Below are 14,890 nucleotides of genomic sequence, written 5' to 3' on the forward strand. Positions count from 1 at the left end.
ACCCAACTGAGCCAAGAGTGCTCTTGACAAACACAAGTCTCTCCACCTGCTTAGTTTACCGACTATAAAGTACTTCATAGTTTGACTTCTAGGGGAAACGGGATATAATTTCAATCGTATTTCAGTCTGATCGCTGGTCCATCTATTCAATTTTTTTCTTTTCTTATTCTTGAATACAGAAAGAAAAAATTTATTTTTATTTTCTATTTTTATTAAAATTTTTTTTATTTTTTAAATTATTTTTTACTTTTTTGTAATTGTTAAAAATTCCATTTTACTTCCATCATTTCATTTTATTCTATTTTAGTGTATTGATTTTTTCAAATTTTCAAACATTTTCTTTATTTTTCTTTTTTCCCCCTTTTTTTCTTTTCTTCTATTTCCCCTTTTTTCTCTAATCTATCAAGCTCATTTCAACACCAGACCAAAACACACCTAGGATCTAGCATCCTTTATTTGATTTTTTTGTGTTGTTTTTAATTTTATTTTTTTTTACCTTATTAATTCCTTTTCTTCCTTCAGAATGATGAAATGAAGGAATGCACCCCAAAAGAAAGAACAGGAAGAAATGATAGCCAGGGACTTAATCAACACAGATACAAGCAAGATGTCTGAAGCAGAATTTAGAATCACAATAATAAGTATACTAGCTGGGGTTGAAAATAAAATAGAATCCCTTTCTGTGTAGATAAAAGAAGTAAAAGCTAGTCAGGATGAACAAAAATTCTGTAACTGAGTTGCAATCTCGGATGGATGCCACAACGGCAAGGATAGGTAAAACAGAGCAGTGAATCAGCAATATAAAGGACAAACTTCTGGAGAATAATGAAGCAGAAAAAAAGAGGGAGACTAAAGCAAAAAAGCATGATTTAAGAATTAGAGAACTCAGTGACTTATTAAAAAGGAATGACATCAGAATCATAAGGGACCCAGAAGATAAAGACAGAGAAAAGGGGGTAGAAGGTTTATGTGAGCAAATCACAGCAGAAAACTTCCTTAACCTGGGGAAAGACACAGATATCAAAATTCAGGAAGCACACAGGATTCCCATTACATTCAACAAAAACCAACCATCAACAAGGCAAACCAATAGTCAAATTCACAAAATACTTAGGCAAGGAAAGAATCATGAAACAGCAAGGAAAAAAAAAGTCCTTAACCTACAAGGGAAAACAGATGAGGTTAGCAGCAGACCTATCCACAGAAACTTGGCAGGCCAGAAAGGAGTGGCAGGATATATTCAATATGCTGAATCAGAAAAATATGTAGGCAAGAATTCTTTATCCAGCAAGGTTGTCATTCAAAATAGAAGGAAAGATTAAAAGTTTCACAGACAAACAAAAATTAAAGGAGTTCGTGACCACTAAACCAGCCCTGCAAGAAATTTTAAGGGGGATTTTTCTCTGAGGGGAGAAAAGAGGAAAAAAACAAAAACAAAACAAAACAAAAAAACAAACCAAAAAGACCAAAAGCAACAAAGACTAGAAAGGACTAGAGACCACCACCAGAAACTCCAACTCTACAGGCAACATAATGGCAATAAATTCATATGTTTCAGGACTCACTCTAAACGTCAATGGACTAAATGCTCCAATCAAAAGACATAGGGTAACAGAATGGATAAGAAAACAAGATCCATCTATATGCTGTTTACAAGAGACCCACTTTAGACCTAAAGACACCTTCAGGTTGAAAGTAAGGGGATAGAGAACCATCTATCATGCTAATGGTCAACAAAAGAAAGCTGGAGTAGCCATACTTATATCAGACAATCTAGACTTTAAAATAAAGACTGTAACAAGAGATGAAGAAGGGCATTATATCATAATTAAGGGGTCTATCCACCAAGAAGATCCAACAATTGTAAACATTTATGCTCCAAATGTGAGAGCACCCAAATGTATAAATCAATTAATCACAAACATAAAGAAACTCATTGATAATAATACCATAATAGTAGGGGATTTCAACACCCCACTAACAGCAATCATCTAACAGAAAACCAACAAGGAAACAATGGCTTTGAATGACACACTGGACCAGATGGACTTAACAGATATATTCAGAACATTTCATCCAAAAGCAGTAGAATACACATTCTTCTCCAGTGTACATGGAACGTTCTCTAGAATAGATCACATACTGGGACACAAATCAGCCCTCAACAAGTACAAAAAGATCGAGATCATACTGTGCATATTTTGAGACCACAATGCTATGAAACTCGAAATCAACCACAAGAAAAAATGTAGAAAGATAACAAATACTTGGAGACTAAAGACCATCCTACTAAAGAATGAATGAGCTAAGTTAAAGAGGAAACTAAAAAGTACATGGAAGCCAATGAAAATGATAACACCACAGCCCCAAACCTCTGGGACGCAGCAAAGGCGGTCATAAGAGGAAAGTGTATAGCAATCCAGGCCTTCCTAAAGAAGGAAGAAAGGTCTCGGATACACAACCTAACTTTACACCTTAAAGAGCTGGAAAAAGAACAGCAAGTAAAACCCCAAACCAGCAGAAGAAGGGAAATAATAAAGATTAGAGCAGAAATCAATGCTACTGAAAAAACAAAAACAAAAACAAAACAAAACAAAACAAAATGGTAGAACAGATCAACGACACCAGGAGCTGGTTTTTTGAAAGAATTAACAAAATTGATAAACCACTAGCCAGTTTGATCAAAAAGAAAAAGGAAAGGACCCAGATAAATACAATCAAGAATGAAAGAGGAGAGATCACAACCAACACAGCAGAAATAAAAAACAATAATAAGAGAATATTATGAGCAATTATATGCCAATAAAATGGGCAACCTGGAAGAAATGGACAAATTCCTAGAAACATATACACTACCAAACCTGAAACAGGAAGAAATAGAAAATCTGAACAGACCCAGAACCAGTAAGGAAATCGAATTAGTAATCAAAAATCTCCCAGAAAACAAGAGTCCAGGGCCAGATGGCTTTCCAAGTGAATTCTACCAAACATTTAAAGAAGAGTTAACACCTATTCTCTTGAAGCTGCTCCAAAGGGTAGAAATGGAAGGAAAACTTCCAAACTCTTTCTATGAGAAGAATTACACATCGTTAAAGGTGTCACTTGCGTTTGTCACACAGACACACCTCTGGGTAGTAGCACATCCCGGATCTTCTGACTTCCATGCCAGCGTTCCTTCTAATTAGTGCAAGACCTGCTTTAGTCTCTTGAAGAGTTAATGAAATATGAGCTTTTTTTTTCCTCAGAAGATAAGCCCTGTTGGAAATATGCCTATCTGGTGAGATGTTGAAGAGACTTATTTCTGAAAACTAGAGAGTATGGAATTGATTTAATTTGATGTAATAGTTGGATAGCCATTCAGTAGGAGCATCTTACAGAATGGAGACCATATTGCTGGTGTAGTTATTTTATTTTATTTTTTTAAAAATTTTTTAACGTTTTTATTCATTTTTGAGACAGAGAGAGACAGAGCATGAATGGGGGAGGGTCAGAGAGAGGGAGACACAGAATCTGAAACAGGCTCCGGGCTCTGAGCTGTCAGCACAGGGGCCCGATGTGGGGCTCGAACTCACGGACCGCGAGATCGTGACCTGAGCCGAAGTCGGCGCTCAACCGACTGAGCCACCCAGGCGCCCCTGGTGTAGTTATTTTAGAGGCTAACAAACGAGAGAACATTTTGATAACTCCTTGGAGAACTGGATTTTGGTTGTTAATCATGGGACATCACTCTCTGAATTCCACATCCACTGAATGCGCTTACATTAAAATATTCCTTCTTTATTCAGCTACTCGCATATCAGCAGTGTTTTAGTATATATATACATAGGGAAGTTTTGACCACTTATTTAGTGTATGTAGACAGGGAATTTGGATAACTTAGGTTTTCAAATACAATTTTTTAAAAAAGTTTACTTATTTATTTTGAGAGAGACAGAGAAAGAGAGAGAGAGAACAAGCAGGGGAGGAGCAGAGAGAGAGATTCCTAAGCAGACTCACGGAGCCCTACGCAGGGCTGGAACTCATGAACTGTGAGATCATGACCTCAGCTGAGATCATGACCTCAGCCGAAATCAAGAGCCATATGCTTAAGTGACTGGGCCACCCAGGCGCCCCTCAAATACTATTTTTTCCCAGTAGGCATATCCAATTAATTTTGTTTTGCTTCAATTAGATAAATAGCAAAATTTCTGTTTTGATTTACCATTGCCGTCAGAGCTGACAAAGTAAGGTCTGTAAGAGTGGAGGAAAATTCCTGGTTATTCGTCCAACTTTTCTCTATCCCAGGATATGGAGAATACATAGGACATACAACTCCTATAAATACCATATTGCCATATATTTCTATCTTTTTGCTGAAAATACATATCATATATGCCTCTTCAAAATATTTCTCTAGATCTCTGTACATCTTGCAGTAATGTTACAGGGCTGTGTCTCTAAATGTCCATAGAGGAGCATAGATTTTAGCATGCTTGGTCGCAGATGGCAGTCAGTCACCTGGAACCAGCAGTCTGCACCTGCCTAACTCGGGTATTTTCTTCTGAAGAAGAATGCCCGAAACAGGGGGGTGTCATAATATCGGCTGCATGCAGGGCAGGCTGCTGGGGGACATGTGTCATTAGCTCACCCTTGCTAGGACATGTGTACCATTCATTATGTGTAAACATAATGTCCCCCACAGGACAACGAGCAGGAAAAAAAATAAGTCTTCCCCAACACATCTCACTTTCCCAAACAAATCTACAAAACTGTTATGTTCATGGGAAGAAGGTCCATTAGAAGTTTATTGATTTACAAGTTGAAGAAATGAGGCCATGCAGTTATTATTAAAAATAACAACCCCCCCTTTTTTTAAATGCACACCTTCTGATTAGTTTCCAAGATGGATTATTGATGTCATGGGAAATTTGTAACGGAATGTGAATAAGGCACACCTTTGTGATATTGGTGAATGGGATTTAAAAATACACATTATGGTTTAGTAAGTGTGGTCAACGATGCATTTCTTTTACCTGGTTCTTCATGGCAGTAGGGGATACCATTTTTTGACTGTGACGGTCTTAATAAAAAGCAAGGCATTGCAATAAAGGGGACTTAGAACTCAAATATTCAAAATTGTACCTTTGGGCAAAAAGCATCTTTCGATATAAAGTGTCAGGTTGTACTAGAGGGAAACGTGAAAAAACTTCTCTCCTGATAGGCAAATGTTACCCTTTGTTAGTTGCATGTTCTGTGCAAAGTCACAAAACAAACTGTAGAAGAATGAAAACCATTTGGAGAAATCTGGATGGATCATCATTGGTTAACTAGAGCTGGCTTACTTTTCCCTTATAGCACAGATACAAGCTTATATCAACTTGTCTGCCAAAGCCATTAAAAGCCCTTAAATTGTATCTGTATCTGAAGTACAGAAAGTGCCAATGGTTTAAAATAATTGTTTTGAAATGAGTATGTTTAATGAAAGTCATTTTTGGAACATGAAACTTAGGAAATGCTTCCTAAAGATTTCATGTCGCAGGCATTGGAAAAGACCCATAACCAACTGCACGCTCTTCATTTCCAATTAAATGTCACAAAGATATCCGGAATTAAGCACATTTAAGACTAAACCATGGTTCCTTCCAGATCTGGTTCTCTTTGGGTGTTTCCTGTCACAGGAAATGTCCGGTTGTAGATCTGTCAATGACAATTGACTGCAGCTAGAAAGGCAGACGAAGAAGATACGGATATGTGTGGCAAACATGTATTAATTTTTGGCACGGGGAATGCCCTTGGGACAGGCGGGTAGAAATAGTCTATGGGCACTTGGAGTTAAGACACTGGGGACACTGGAACTGGGCTGGGGATATGGATTTGGCAGTCATCTACACAGAAGTGATAGATGAAGTTAAGCGAGACAAATGGGCATCTGAGAGGGAGAAAAAGAAGGGAGAGGAACCAGAGATGTTTACTGGGCATCACAAAATCAAATAGAGTTTAACAGGAAAACGGTAGCGTCCACAATTTCAGTGGATGAGGAGTGGGATAAAACCACTGGATTTAATGTCCTTGGAGAGTTTTCAGAAACGTGGTGAGATTCAAAGTCAAATTATAGTAATTATCAAACAGTTATAAAACAGTGTTGCTTGCTTTATGCAAGTTGCTAATGTCACTGGACCTCAGTTTTTTCTTCTTTAAAATGAAGGGACTCTTTAGATAAACTCATCTAGACTCTAAGAAGTTGAAGTAGACATTTTCAGCTGAATGAATGAGTGAATGAATAAAACTGTATGTATTTCCTACCAGTTCTAGAAAGAATTTCCATAAATAAGGAGAAGTGGTTTGTACGGACCTCTCACTTTAAGACGTCTTGTGAAAATAAGACTACCAGTAATAGATTATCTGATGGAAACTATATTATCAAGGAAAGAATTTTCAAAACAATAGACTCTGGATTCTTTAATCATTTGATCTTACAAAAGGATAGTTGGTAACATCACAAAGCAAAGAGATACAGGAGACCCTTGCACTTGATTTGCTGACATTTATTTTTGCTCTGATTTTTTTGGTGAATGTACATGACATTCAGTTGTGCTACTCTGGATTTCTTACCCCTTTGCCAATATTTATTAGGTCCTCATATCACTGGTAACACTGCAATTCCATAATGTGCAAGAAAACAAGCATATTGCAAAAGCAGCATTGTCTTGGTAATTATTTTCCTATATATGCCGAAGTTTTATTGTTTTTTTTTTCTTTCCTTTTTCAATAAATTCAACCTACTCATAAAACCAGTAGGTAACTTAGGGCCCCAGGGCTGGTAAAATAATTGAACCTCAAGTCCAAATTCTCAGTATCTGTAATGAAGCATTTTGAAAGCCTGATACAAGCCCAAGGCCAGTCAACAGAGTCTAAGAATTTTAAGTGAACTTTTTCAATATAAAATTAGGACTATTTTTTTGTTATTATGACATTTAATTAAAAAAATTATTTATTTAAATTCAAGTTAGTTAACAGTATAGTATTGGTTTCAGGAACAGAATTTAGTGATTCATCACTTACATATAACACCCAGTGCTCATCCCAGCAGGTGCCCTCTTAATGCCCACCCCCCATCTAGCCCATCCCCTAAGAAGCCTCCCCTCCAGCAACCCTCAGTTTGTTCTCTGTATTTAAGAGTCTCTTATGGTTTGCCTCCCTCTGTTTTTATTTTTCTTTCCCTTCCCTTTCATTCATCTTTGTTTTTTAAATTCCATATATTTGTCTTTTTCTGACTTATTTTGCTTAGCATAATACACTCTAGTTCCATCCACATCGTTGCAAATGGCAAGATTTCATTCTTTTAGATTGCCAAGTAATATTCCATTATATATATGAACCACACTTTGTCCATTCATCAGTAGACAGACATTTGGGCTCTTTCCATACTTTGGCTATTGTTGATAGTGCTGCTATAAACATGGGGGTGCATGTGTCCCTTTGAAACAGCACACCTGTATCCCGTGGATAAATGCCTAGTAGTGCAATGGCTGGGTCATAGGGTAATTCGATTTTAAGTTTTTTGAGGAACCTCCATACTGTTTTCCAGAGTGGCTGCACCAGCTTGCATTCCCACCAACAATGCAAAAGAGATCCTCTTTCTCTGCATCCTCGCCAACATCTGTTGTTGCCTGAGTTGTTAATGTTAGCCATTCTGTCAGGTGTCAGGTGGTATCTCATTGTGGTTTTTGATTTGTATTTCTCTGATGATGAGTGATGCAAATTATTACTATTTAATGGATATGTAGCATGTCCTTTTTAGAGTCTTTTCTTCCCACTTAAAATTTTTCCTCCAGAAGTTTATTTACAAATTTATTGTAAGTTATTTTTCCTTATATTATACATTAAAATATATAGTATATGTATTATTGTATCCTACTAAAAAGTAAATTCATTTTCTGGGATATTTACATTAATGAAGATCTATGAGGGGGATTTTCCTAGTGAAGAGGACTTGAATTATGGAGCTGGATTCTATTTTTTTTTTTTTTTTTTTTTTAAATTTTTTTTTCAACGTTTTTTATTTATTTTTGGGACAGAGAGAGACAGAGCATGAACGGGGGAGGGGCAGAGAGAGAGGGAGACACAGAATCGGAAACAGGCTCCAGGCTCCGAGCCATCAGCCCAGAGCCCGATGCAGGGCTCGAACTCACGGACCGCGAGATCGTGACCTGGCTGAAGTCGGACGCTTAACCGACTGCGCCACCCAGGCGCCCCTGGAGCTGGATTCTAGACTTTTCTGACTGACAGTTATTCCAACTGCAAATGGCTTTATCTGGTACATTGAAGAAGCCATTCTTCAGGGAAGCTGATGGCATGTTGGATACATTCCCCAATTCAACCAGAAGGGCTCAGCCGTCTTTCCTGAATCTGACATATCTGACATATGAGCAAGGGGCAAATCAAAGTGGAAAATAATAATTTTAACATGCAGAATTCATCACAGGATTTAAACAATTAGAATTTTACTTTATTTCAGAATAAGTTTACAGTTGAAAAAAAAGATATTTACTAAAGCCACATAATTCATATGAACAAAACTTTTATAGCAAAACCTTGGTACATGAGCATTAGTAATTTGAATACTATATGGGTATAGAAGATATTTAAAAAACGGAAACGACGTATCCCAAAGGCTGTAGGAGGCACAATATATATATGCTTGTATTGGGTCTGCAAGCATTATACTAGAATTCATTACACTGATCCAACAAGTTGTGGATTGTTCAGCGCTGTGTACTGAAAGGATACAAAGGAATATGCTAGTTTCTCTTGTACTGAAAAAGCATGTTCTATCAATACTACAAAATAGGAGCAGCAAGTCAAGCCAACAAACAATTTCTTAGGTTTTGGATGAAGTGTTACATCTATGGCTTTGTAACTCTCATTGTTTTGAGACTGGTTAGAAGTCTGGAAAGTGAAAAAGGAAGTCTATAATAAAACATTAACGACATACTTTACAAGGCATCTAATTATTCATTCAACAGGTTCAACACTGGGAAACAAAAAAATTTATGAGCTTGATCTTTGAGCAAAATTGTGAGGTAATCTGTCTGCCTCCTCCCACCAATCGTTTGGCATAAAAAAAAAAAAAATTTCTGCAGAAAAGTAAAAGTTTCCCATTTGACAATGGCAGAAGAATATTTTAAGAAAAATTAGAAATTACTTCTAGTTTTAAGTTTTAGTAACTGTAAAGAATACAAGTCTTCTAAGGGCAAGAAACTGGATAATGGTCTTTAGGATGGAATTTTCTTACGTTTTGTAAAAAAAAAAAAAAGTGCCTTGAAATATGTATCATGCTGACAATGTATCCACGCTGACAAAGGTGAACATTTGGTAAAAACGAGGGAAAAAAGGTCAAAACTTTTCAGAGCATATTACTACTGCATCACACTGAAACTGTCTCAAGGGTAAAAATGTACATCTTAGATTCTCAAAGGTTTTATTTTCCAACTAGCAATTAAACTGAAGTGTCAAATTGAATCATGCAGTATTTTTACCTATCAGCTACTGTGTTCATGATATTAGGGGGACAGAATTCTCCCCTCCCCCTTAAAATGTGTAATGCTCACTAGTCATCATGTGGAACTCAAATTACACACAAAGGCAAATCATGAAGAAACGTTAAATACTTCAAAATGCCCACGAAGGCATGCCAGAAATGATGCTGTTTCTAGAACACAGAACTGCTGGAAGCCAAAACCAAAGCAGTAGGTGTTCCTGCGACTTCTAGGTCTTCAATGCTGCTTGTTTTTTTTTGTTTTGTTTTGTTTTGCTTTTGTTTCTTTTTTTGATGGGTTCAGGTCAGGGGGCTCAGTCTCTCTGGAGGTTAGCCCATAATTTCTGCAGGTTCCGTGACCAACTTGGATCCATCCCAGGCTGTCTTGAACTGTTCTGGAACAGGAAATTCTCTCTGGAAGAATGAAGAACAAAGTTACTTGAACCCGGGCTTTCTTCTGCAAACAGATGGGAGCCTGAATAGTGTCGCATGATGGACAAAGACATTTTAGGGGACCCAAGCGTGTGTTGTGGAGAGGTCCTGTGTGTCATGTGGAGACCCGGATAGTTATGTGTCAGTTCTGTCAGTCAATTCTAGCATCATGATTAAAGCTGGATCCTCCTGGGGTGCCTGGGGGGCTCAGTTAGTTAAGAGTCTGACTTTGGCTCAGGTCATGATCTCACAGTTCGTGAGTTCGAGCCCTGCATCAGGCTCTGTGCTGACAGTGCAGAGCCTACTTCGGATCCTCTGTCCCCCTCTCTCTCTCTCTGCCCCTCCCCTGCTCATGCTCTCTCTCTCTCTCTCTCAAAATAAATAAATTTGAAAAAAAAGGGTGTGTGTGGGGGAAACCTAGAACCCCCTAAGAATGAGGCATTCTTCTAAGTACTAGGTATACATGGACTCAGTCAACTGATAGCTCTGTGAGTGAGGTGTTACTGAGACGCCATCCATGGGAAACAGGTCTGGGAGGTCAAGCAACTGGCTTAAGATGATATTGCTGTGAGCAGAGCGGCCAGCGGTGGACAGCCTCTCCACCAAACTCGAACCTGCACAGGATCAGCTGGGGGTCCTGTTCAAACCCAGATTCTGGGGCCCCTGAGGGGCTCAGTTGGTTAAGCGTCGGGCTTGGTTTCAGCTAAGGTCATGATATCACAGTTCGTGAATTTGAGCCCTGTGTTGGGCTCCTGTTGGCAGCTCGGAGCCTGCTTGGGATTCTCTCTCTCTCCCTCTGTCTCCACCCCTCCCCCCCCCCCCTCCCTCCCTCTCTCTCTGCCCCTCCCACCCCCTCTTGCAAATAAACTTAAAAATGCAGATTCTGATTCAGGAGATCTGGGGAAGAGAATGGTCATCTGTATTTCCAGCAAGTTCCGAGGGGACACTGAAGCTGCTGATGTCCAGTCACGCTGAGTAGAAAGGTTTTATCCCGGTGTTATGGGTGTACCCTTTGATGAAATAGGAAAATGTGCTTCGGGTTATAAATTTCTTACTCTGCATCCTGCCACCATCTCTTCCCACTGGGAAATATACGCCCGAGAGAGAGAGAGAGAGAGAGAGAGAGAGAGAGAGAGATGTGTGGGGGATGGAGGGGGGATGCAGGAGAGCCAAAACAAATGTAGTTTGGAATCTCTCTTTTCCCCAGAAAGTGATTCTGCGGTCATTTCAGGAGAGGATCCAGGGCACCTGGGTGGCTCAGTCTTTCCCGTGTCCCACTTCACTTCAGCCCAGGTCATGATCTCCTGGTTCATGACTTTGAGCCCCGTGTCGGGCTCTGTGCTGACAGCTCGGAGCCTGGAGCCCGCTTTGGATGCTGTGTCTCCCTCTCTCTCTCTCTCTCTCTGACACTCCCCTGCTTGCTCTCACTCTCTCAAGAACAAATAAACGTTCAAAAAAAGAAGATGATAGAAAAGGAAGGTGAGAAGCAGTACTCTTGATGCTGGCTTCCATGGCCTCCCTGGACTTCCTGAACACACAGCACTGCTGAAACCCCAAGTATTGGACAAGCTGGTGTCTGCACTCACCCATCAAGGAGACGCAATGTTTCAGTGGAATATACACGCAAGTCCGTATCTTTTCAGCTGTGGGATGCAACTGCTTCTTTTGGAACAAGCTATTTATTTTAAAGGGAAAGCCCTTTTTTAAAATTATTCTTCTTTATTTTATTTTTGAGGGGGGCGGAGAGAGAGAGAGCACAAGTGGGGGAGGGTCAGAGATCAAGGGAGACAGAGGACCCGAAGTGGGCTCCACGCTGATGGCACAGAGCCCAACATGGGGCTTGAACTCACAAACAAAAATTAAAATTTTTTAATTTTAGGGAAGGCCCTTTCTCTAAGGAGCGATGAATTCTCCCTGAGTGAAACCTGTAGCGGAAAGCCTTAAGATGAAGCAAAGAAGCCGAAGTCTTCATAACCTAGTGTGTGTGTGTGTGGGTGTGTGTGTGTGTGTGTGTGTGGTCAGTATCCCATCTGGGTCTCTTCCCGATGAGTAGACAAGGAGGCTTGGTGGTTGCTCTCAAGAACAGGTCAGGTGGGGAGTACCCCGGAGTGGAGGTGCTTCTTTGCTAGTAACCATGATTCAGCTGCTTCACATCTTTTTTGGGAGTGAAGTAATGTGATGACATTCTTCTCTGGGCGACTGATTTCCTTCAGGATGAGTCATCCCCACCATCCACCCCCAGACTGCTATGCCCACGGCTGGACCCGTGTATTGCTTCCTTCCACCTCCAACTAGAAAATGTAAGAAGAGAAGCTGGATGGGATGCCTGGGTGGCTCAGTCGGTTAAGCGTCCGACTTCGGCTCAGGTCATGATCTCGCGGTCCGTGGGTTCAAGCCCCGAGTCGGGCTCTGTGCTGACCGCTCAGAGCCTGGAGCCTGTTTCAGATTCTGTGTCTCCCTCTCTCTCTGACCCTCCCCTGTTCATGCTCTCTCTCTGTCTCAAAAATAAATAAATGTTAAAAAAAAATTAAAAAAAAAAAAAGAAGAGAAGCTGGAATGAGGGCATAAGATAATCTACCTATAAAGGGAAGACTCCTTTTTCAGCCTGAAAGCTCAGGTTTCGACCCCTACTCATGCTTTAGGTCAGTGGATCTCAAGCTTGGCTCCATGTTGGAATCAGCAGAGAAGCTTTAACAAATGCAGATCCAGGGACCACGCCCAGGGATGCTAGCTCAATCACTCTGGCAAGGTGGTCCAGACCCACCGTTTTTCTTAGAAGATCCAGTTCCCGTGCAGACTGAGCCTTCTGCCTACACAGCTTCAAAGGCCAGGGACCACCCTAAGTTTCGGCTCTCTTATCCGAAGCTGCTTTGTATTAGTTTTAGCTCCTCAGCAGTGTGGACATGGAGAACGTGAGAAGACTCTTCCCCAGCTCAGGGTTAGACCGGCCAAATACCGAGCTGGGAGGCATGGCCCAGTGCTGGCGGACTTCTGTTTTTCAGCCTGACAGGATGGATTCTAGGCTGTGCTACTTAGCATGAGGCTGGGTAGTACTCAAGACAGGTGGACAAAGAGAACGTGGGAGCAGGGATGTCGTCTGCCTAAGGAGATCAACCTGAGTACTGACTGTGTAGACAGTCGGCTGGTGTCTGAACCACAGGCTGATGCGGTGCCTTCGAAGTTCCTTTTGCTCCCATCCTCCCCTGCTTCCCTGTCCCCTCTCCCCGCCTCCCCCTTCCTGCACAGTTAGAATCAGAGGGAATCGCCTCTGGGTTGATCTGTATTCTTCCAAGAAGCAACAACTAGAAGGAACCAATAACCTGCTTCCAAGTTGCATCAACCAGCAAGCTCACCACACTGAATGATGCAGAAAAAAGTATTCATTTAGACTTCCTTTTCGATGTGTGGGAGCATCTGCGTGCTTCTTTTAGGGGCTGCTTTGCTGGGGAGAGGAGGCATAGAGAAGAAATAGTTGCAGAATCAATTAGGCTGTGTTTCTCAGAGGGGCTGGATGGGCTGATGGCATCAGAATCACCCGGGACGCCTGTTAAAGTGCAGATCCCCAGACCCCGCCCAAAGCCCCCTGAATCCAACCTGCAGGTGCAGACTTTGGGAGCTGACATTTTCGTCAAGCTTCTCGGCTGATCCTTACACTGAGTTTGAGAACCCCTGTTGTAAGTATACCTACAGGAGAAATAGGTCTACTAGTTGTCGACCTCCCTCCCATTTTTTCCCCAAGGTATTTCTCCTTCCTTTCTGTTTGCCTCCACCCCAGCAAAGGAAAACAGTCAGTCCTCAATACCATGAACTCGGATGTATGGGGTACCATTTGAGAAAAGCTAGCCCGTTAAGGTAATTACCAGTGAACTTCCTAGAGAATCACAAATCCAGGAATGAGCCCAGTCAGGAAACTAACAGGGGAGAAGAACTGTGGAAGGCAACTCTCCGAATTCCTCTTCTGCCTGTGAATTATTCTACAAATGAAGTTCACAGGTTGGGAGCTGATTAATCAATCTCTAAGAATGTTAATAAGGATGGGGCGCCTGGGTGGCTCAGTCAGTTAAGCATCCAACTCTTGATTTCAGCGCAGGTCACGATCTCACCACAGTTTGTGAGTTCAAGCCTCGCATCAGGCTCTCTGCTGATGGTGCAGAGCCTGCTTGAGATTCTCTCTCAAAATAAATAAACATTAAAAAAATGAAGAAAAAAAGAATGCTAATAAAAAATGCTCAGGAAAAATTCTTTACCGGCTTTTAAAAGGTACTTACATAATCACCATCCTGAGGAATCAGGACATTCATTTCAGATGATTTGGCACTCACGATCTCACAGTCCAGTGCCTCTTCACTGAGGTAGATGTGGCAACCTTCCGTCTTATTAATGGAAATCGTTGGCACTTTCCCCATGACCTGAAATAAACAAGAGAACAATCCTGGGACCAACGTAGAGAAATAAAAATTAGAATGTCCTCGAATAAGCATGGTGCATGGGCTTCCCGGAGCTTTAGGAAGAGCTGGGTCAGGGCTAGTGAGGCTGCTTAATGGCACTGTGTCCAGGCTGAACTGGTGGGTGTCATTTGGGGACAGAATGAAAGGACCACACAAAGGGATTCTCAAGCCGCAGGGTCTCTTTCCTGAGACAAAATGAAGGGATTAATGTGAAAACAGCAGCTAAGTGTTCAGAAAAAGTCTCACCCCCCTCGAGTGGATTTGCAACATATATTTGATTTCATGATAAAAGCAACAAGGAGCATTTGCTTTTATTTGCTTACAGTTTTCATTCTGACAAATCTATCAATCTTAGGTTAAAACAAATACTAATATTGCCACTTAAGAGTAAACACACTGTTCTGTAATCGAGTAGGTTTTTCTTGAACCTAAATTAGAATAAATAAGAAACACTACAATTCTTTTCCCATAAGTCTTCTGCCGGATAAAAATC

At 40.7% G+C, this 14,890-nt stretch overlaps 1 protein-coding gene across 3 annotated transcripts in view; it reads right to left on the minus strand.

Moving 5' to 3' along the window:
• Positions 1–8,466: 8,466 nt before the first annotated feature.
• Positions 8,467–14,890, minus strand: part of LOC109249594 (cyclase associated actin cytoskeleton regulatory protein 2) — a 238,220-nt gene continuing 231,796 nt past the window's right edge. For all 3 annotated transcript variants that reach the window (XM_053904873.1, XM_053904872.1, XM_019420049.2), the window contains 2 exons: positions 14,218–14,358; positions 8,467–9,931 (listed from right to left, as the gene is read on the minus strand). In XM_053904873.1, the coding sequence (XP_053760848.1) occupies positions 9,848–9,931; positions 14,218–14,358 (225 nt within the window). In that variant the 3' untranslated portion in view covers positions 8,467–9,847. The remainder of the gene's footprint in view (positions 9,932–14,217; positions 14,359–14,890) is intronic.

The sequence above is a fragment of the Panthera pardus genome, unplaced genomic scaffold (genome assembly GCF_024362965.1).
Source record: "Panthera pardus isolate Hobbes unplaced genomic scaffold, ASM2436296v1 HiC_scaffold_17, whole genome shotgun sequence".
NCBI classification, from domain to species: Eukaryota; Metazoa; Chordata; class Mammalia; order Carnivora; family Felidae; genus Panthera; species Panthera pardus.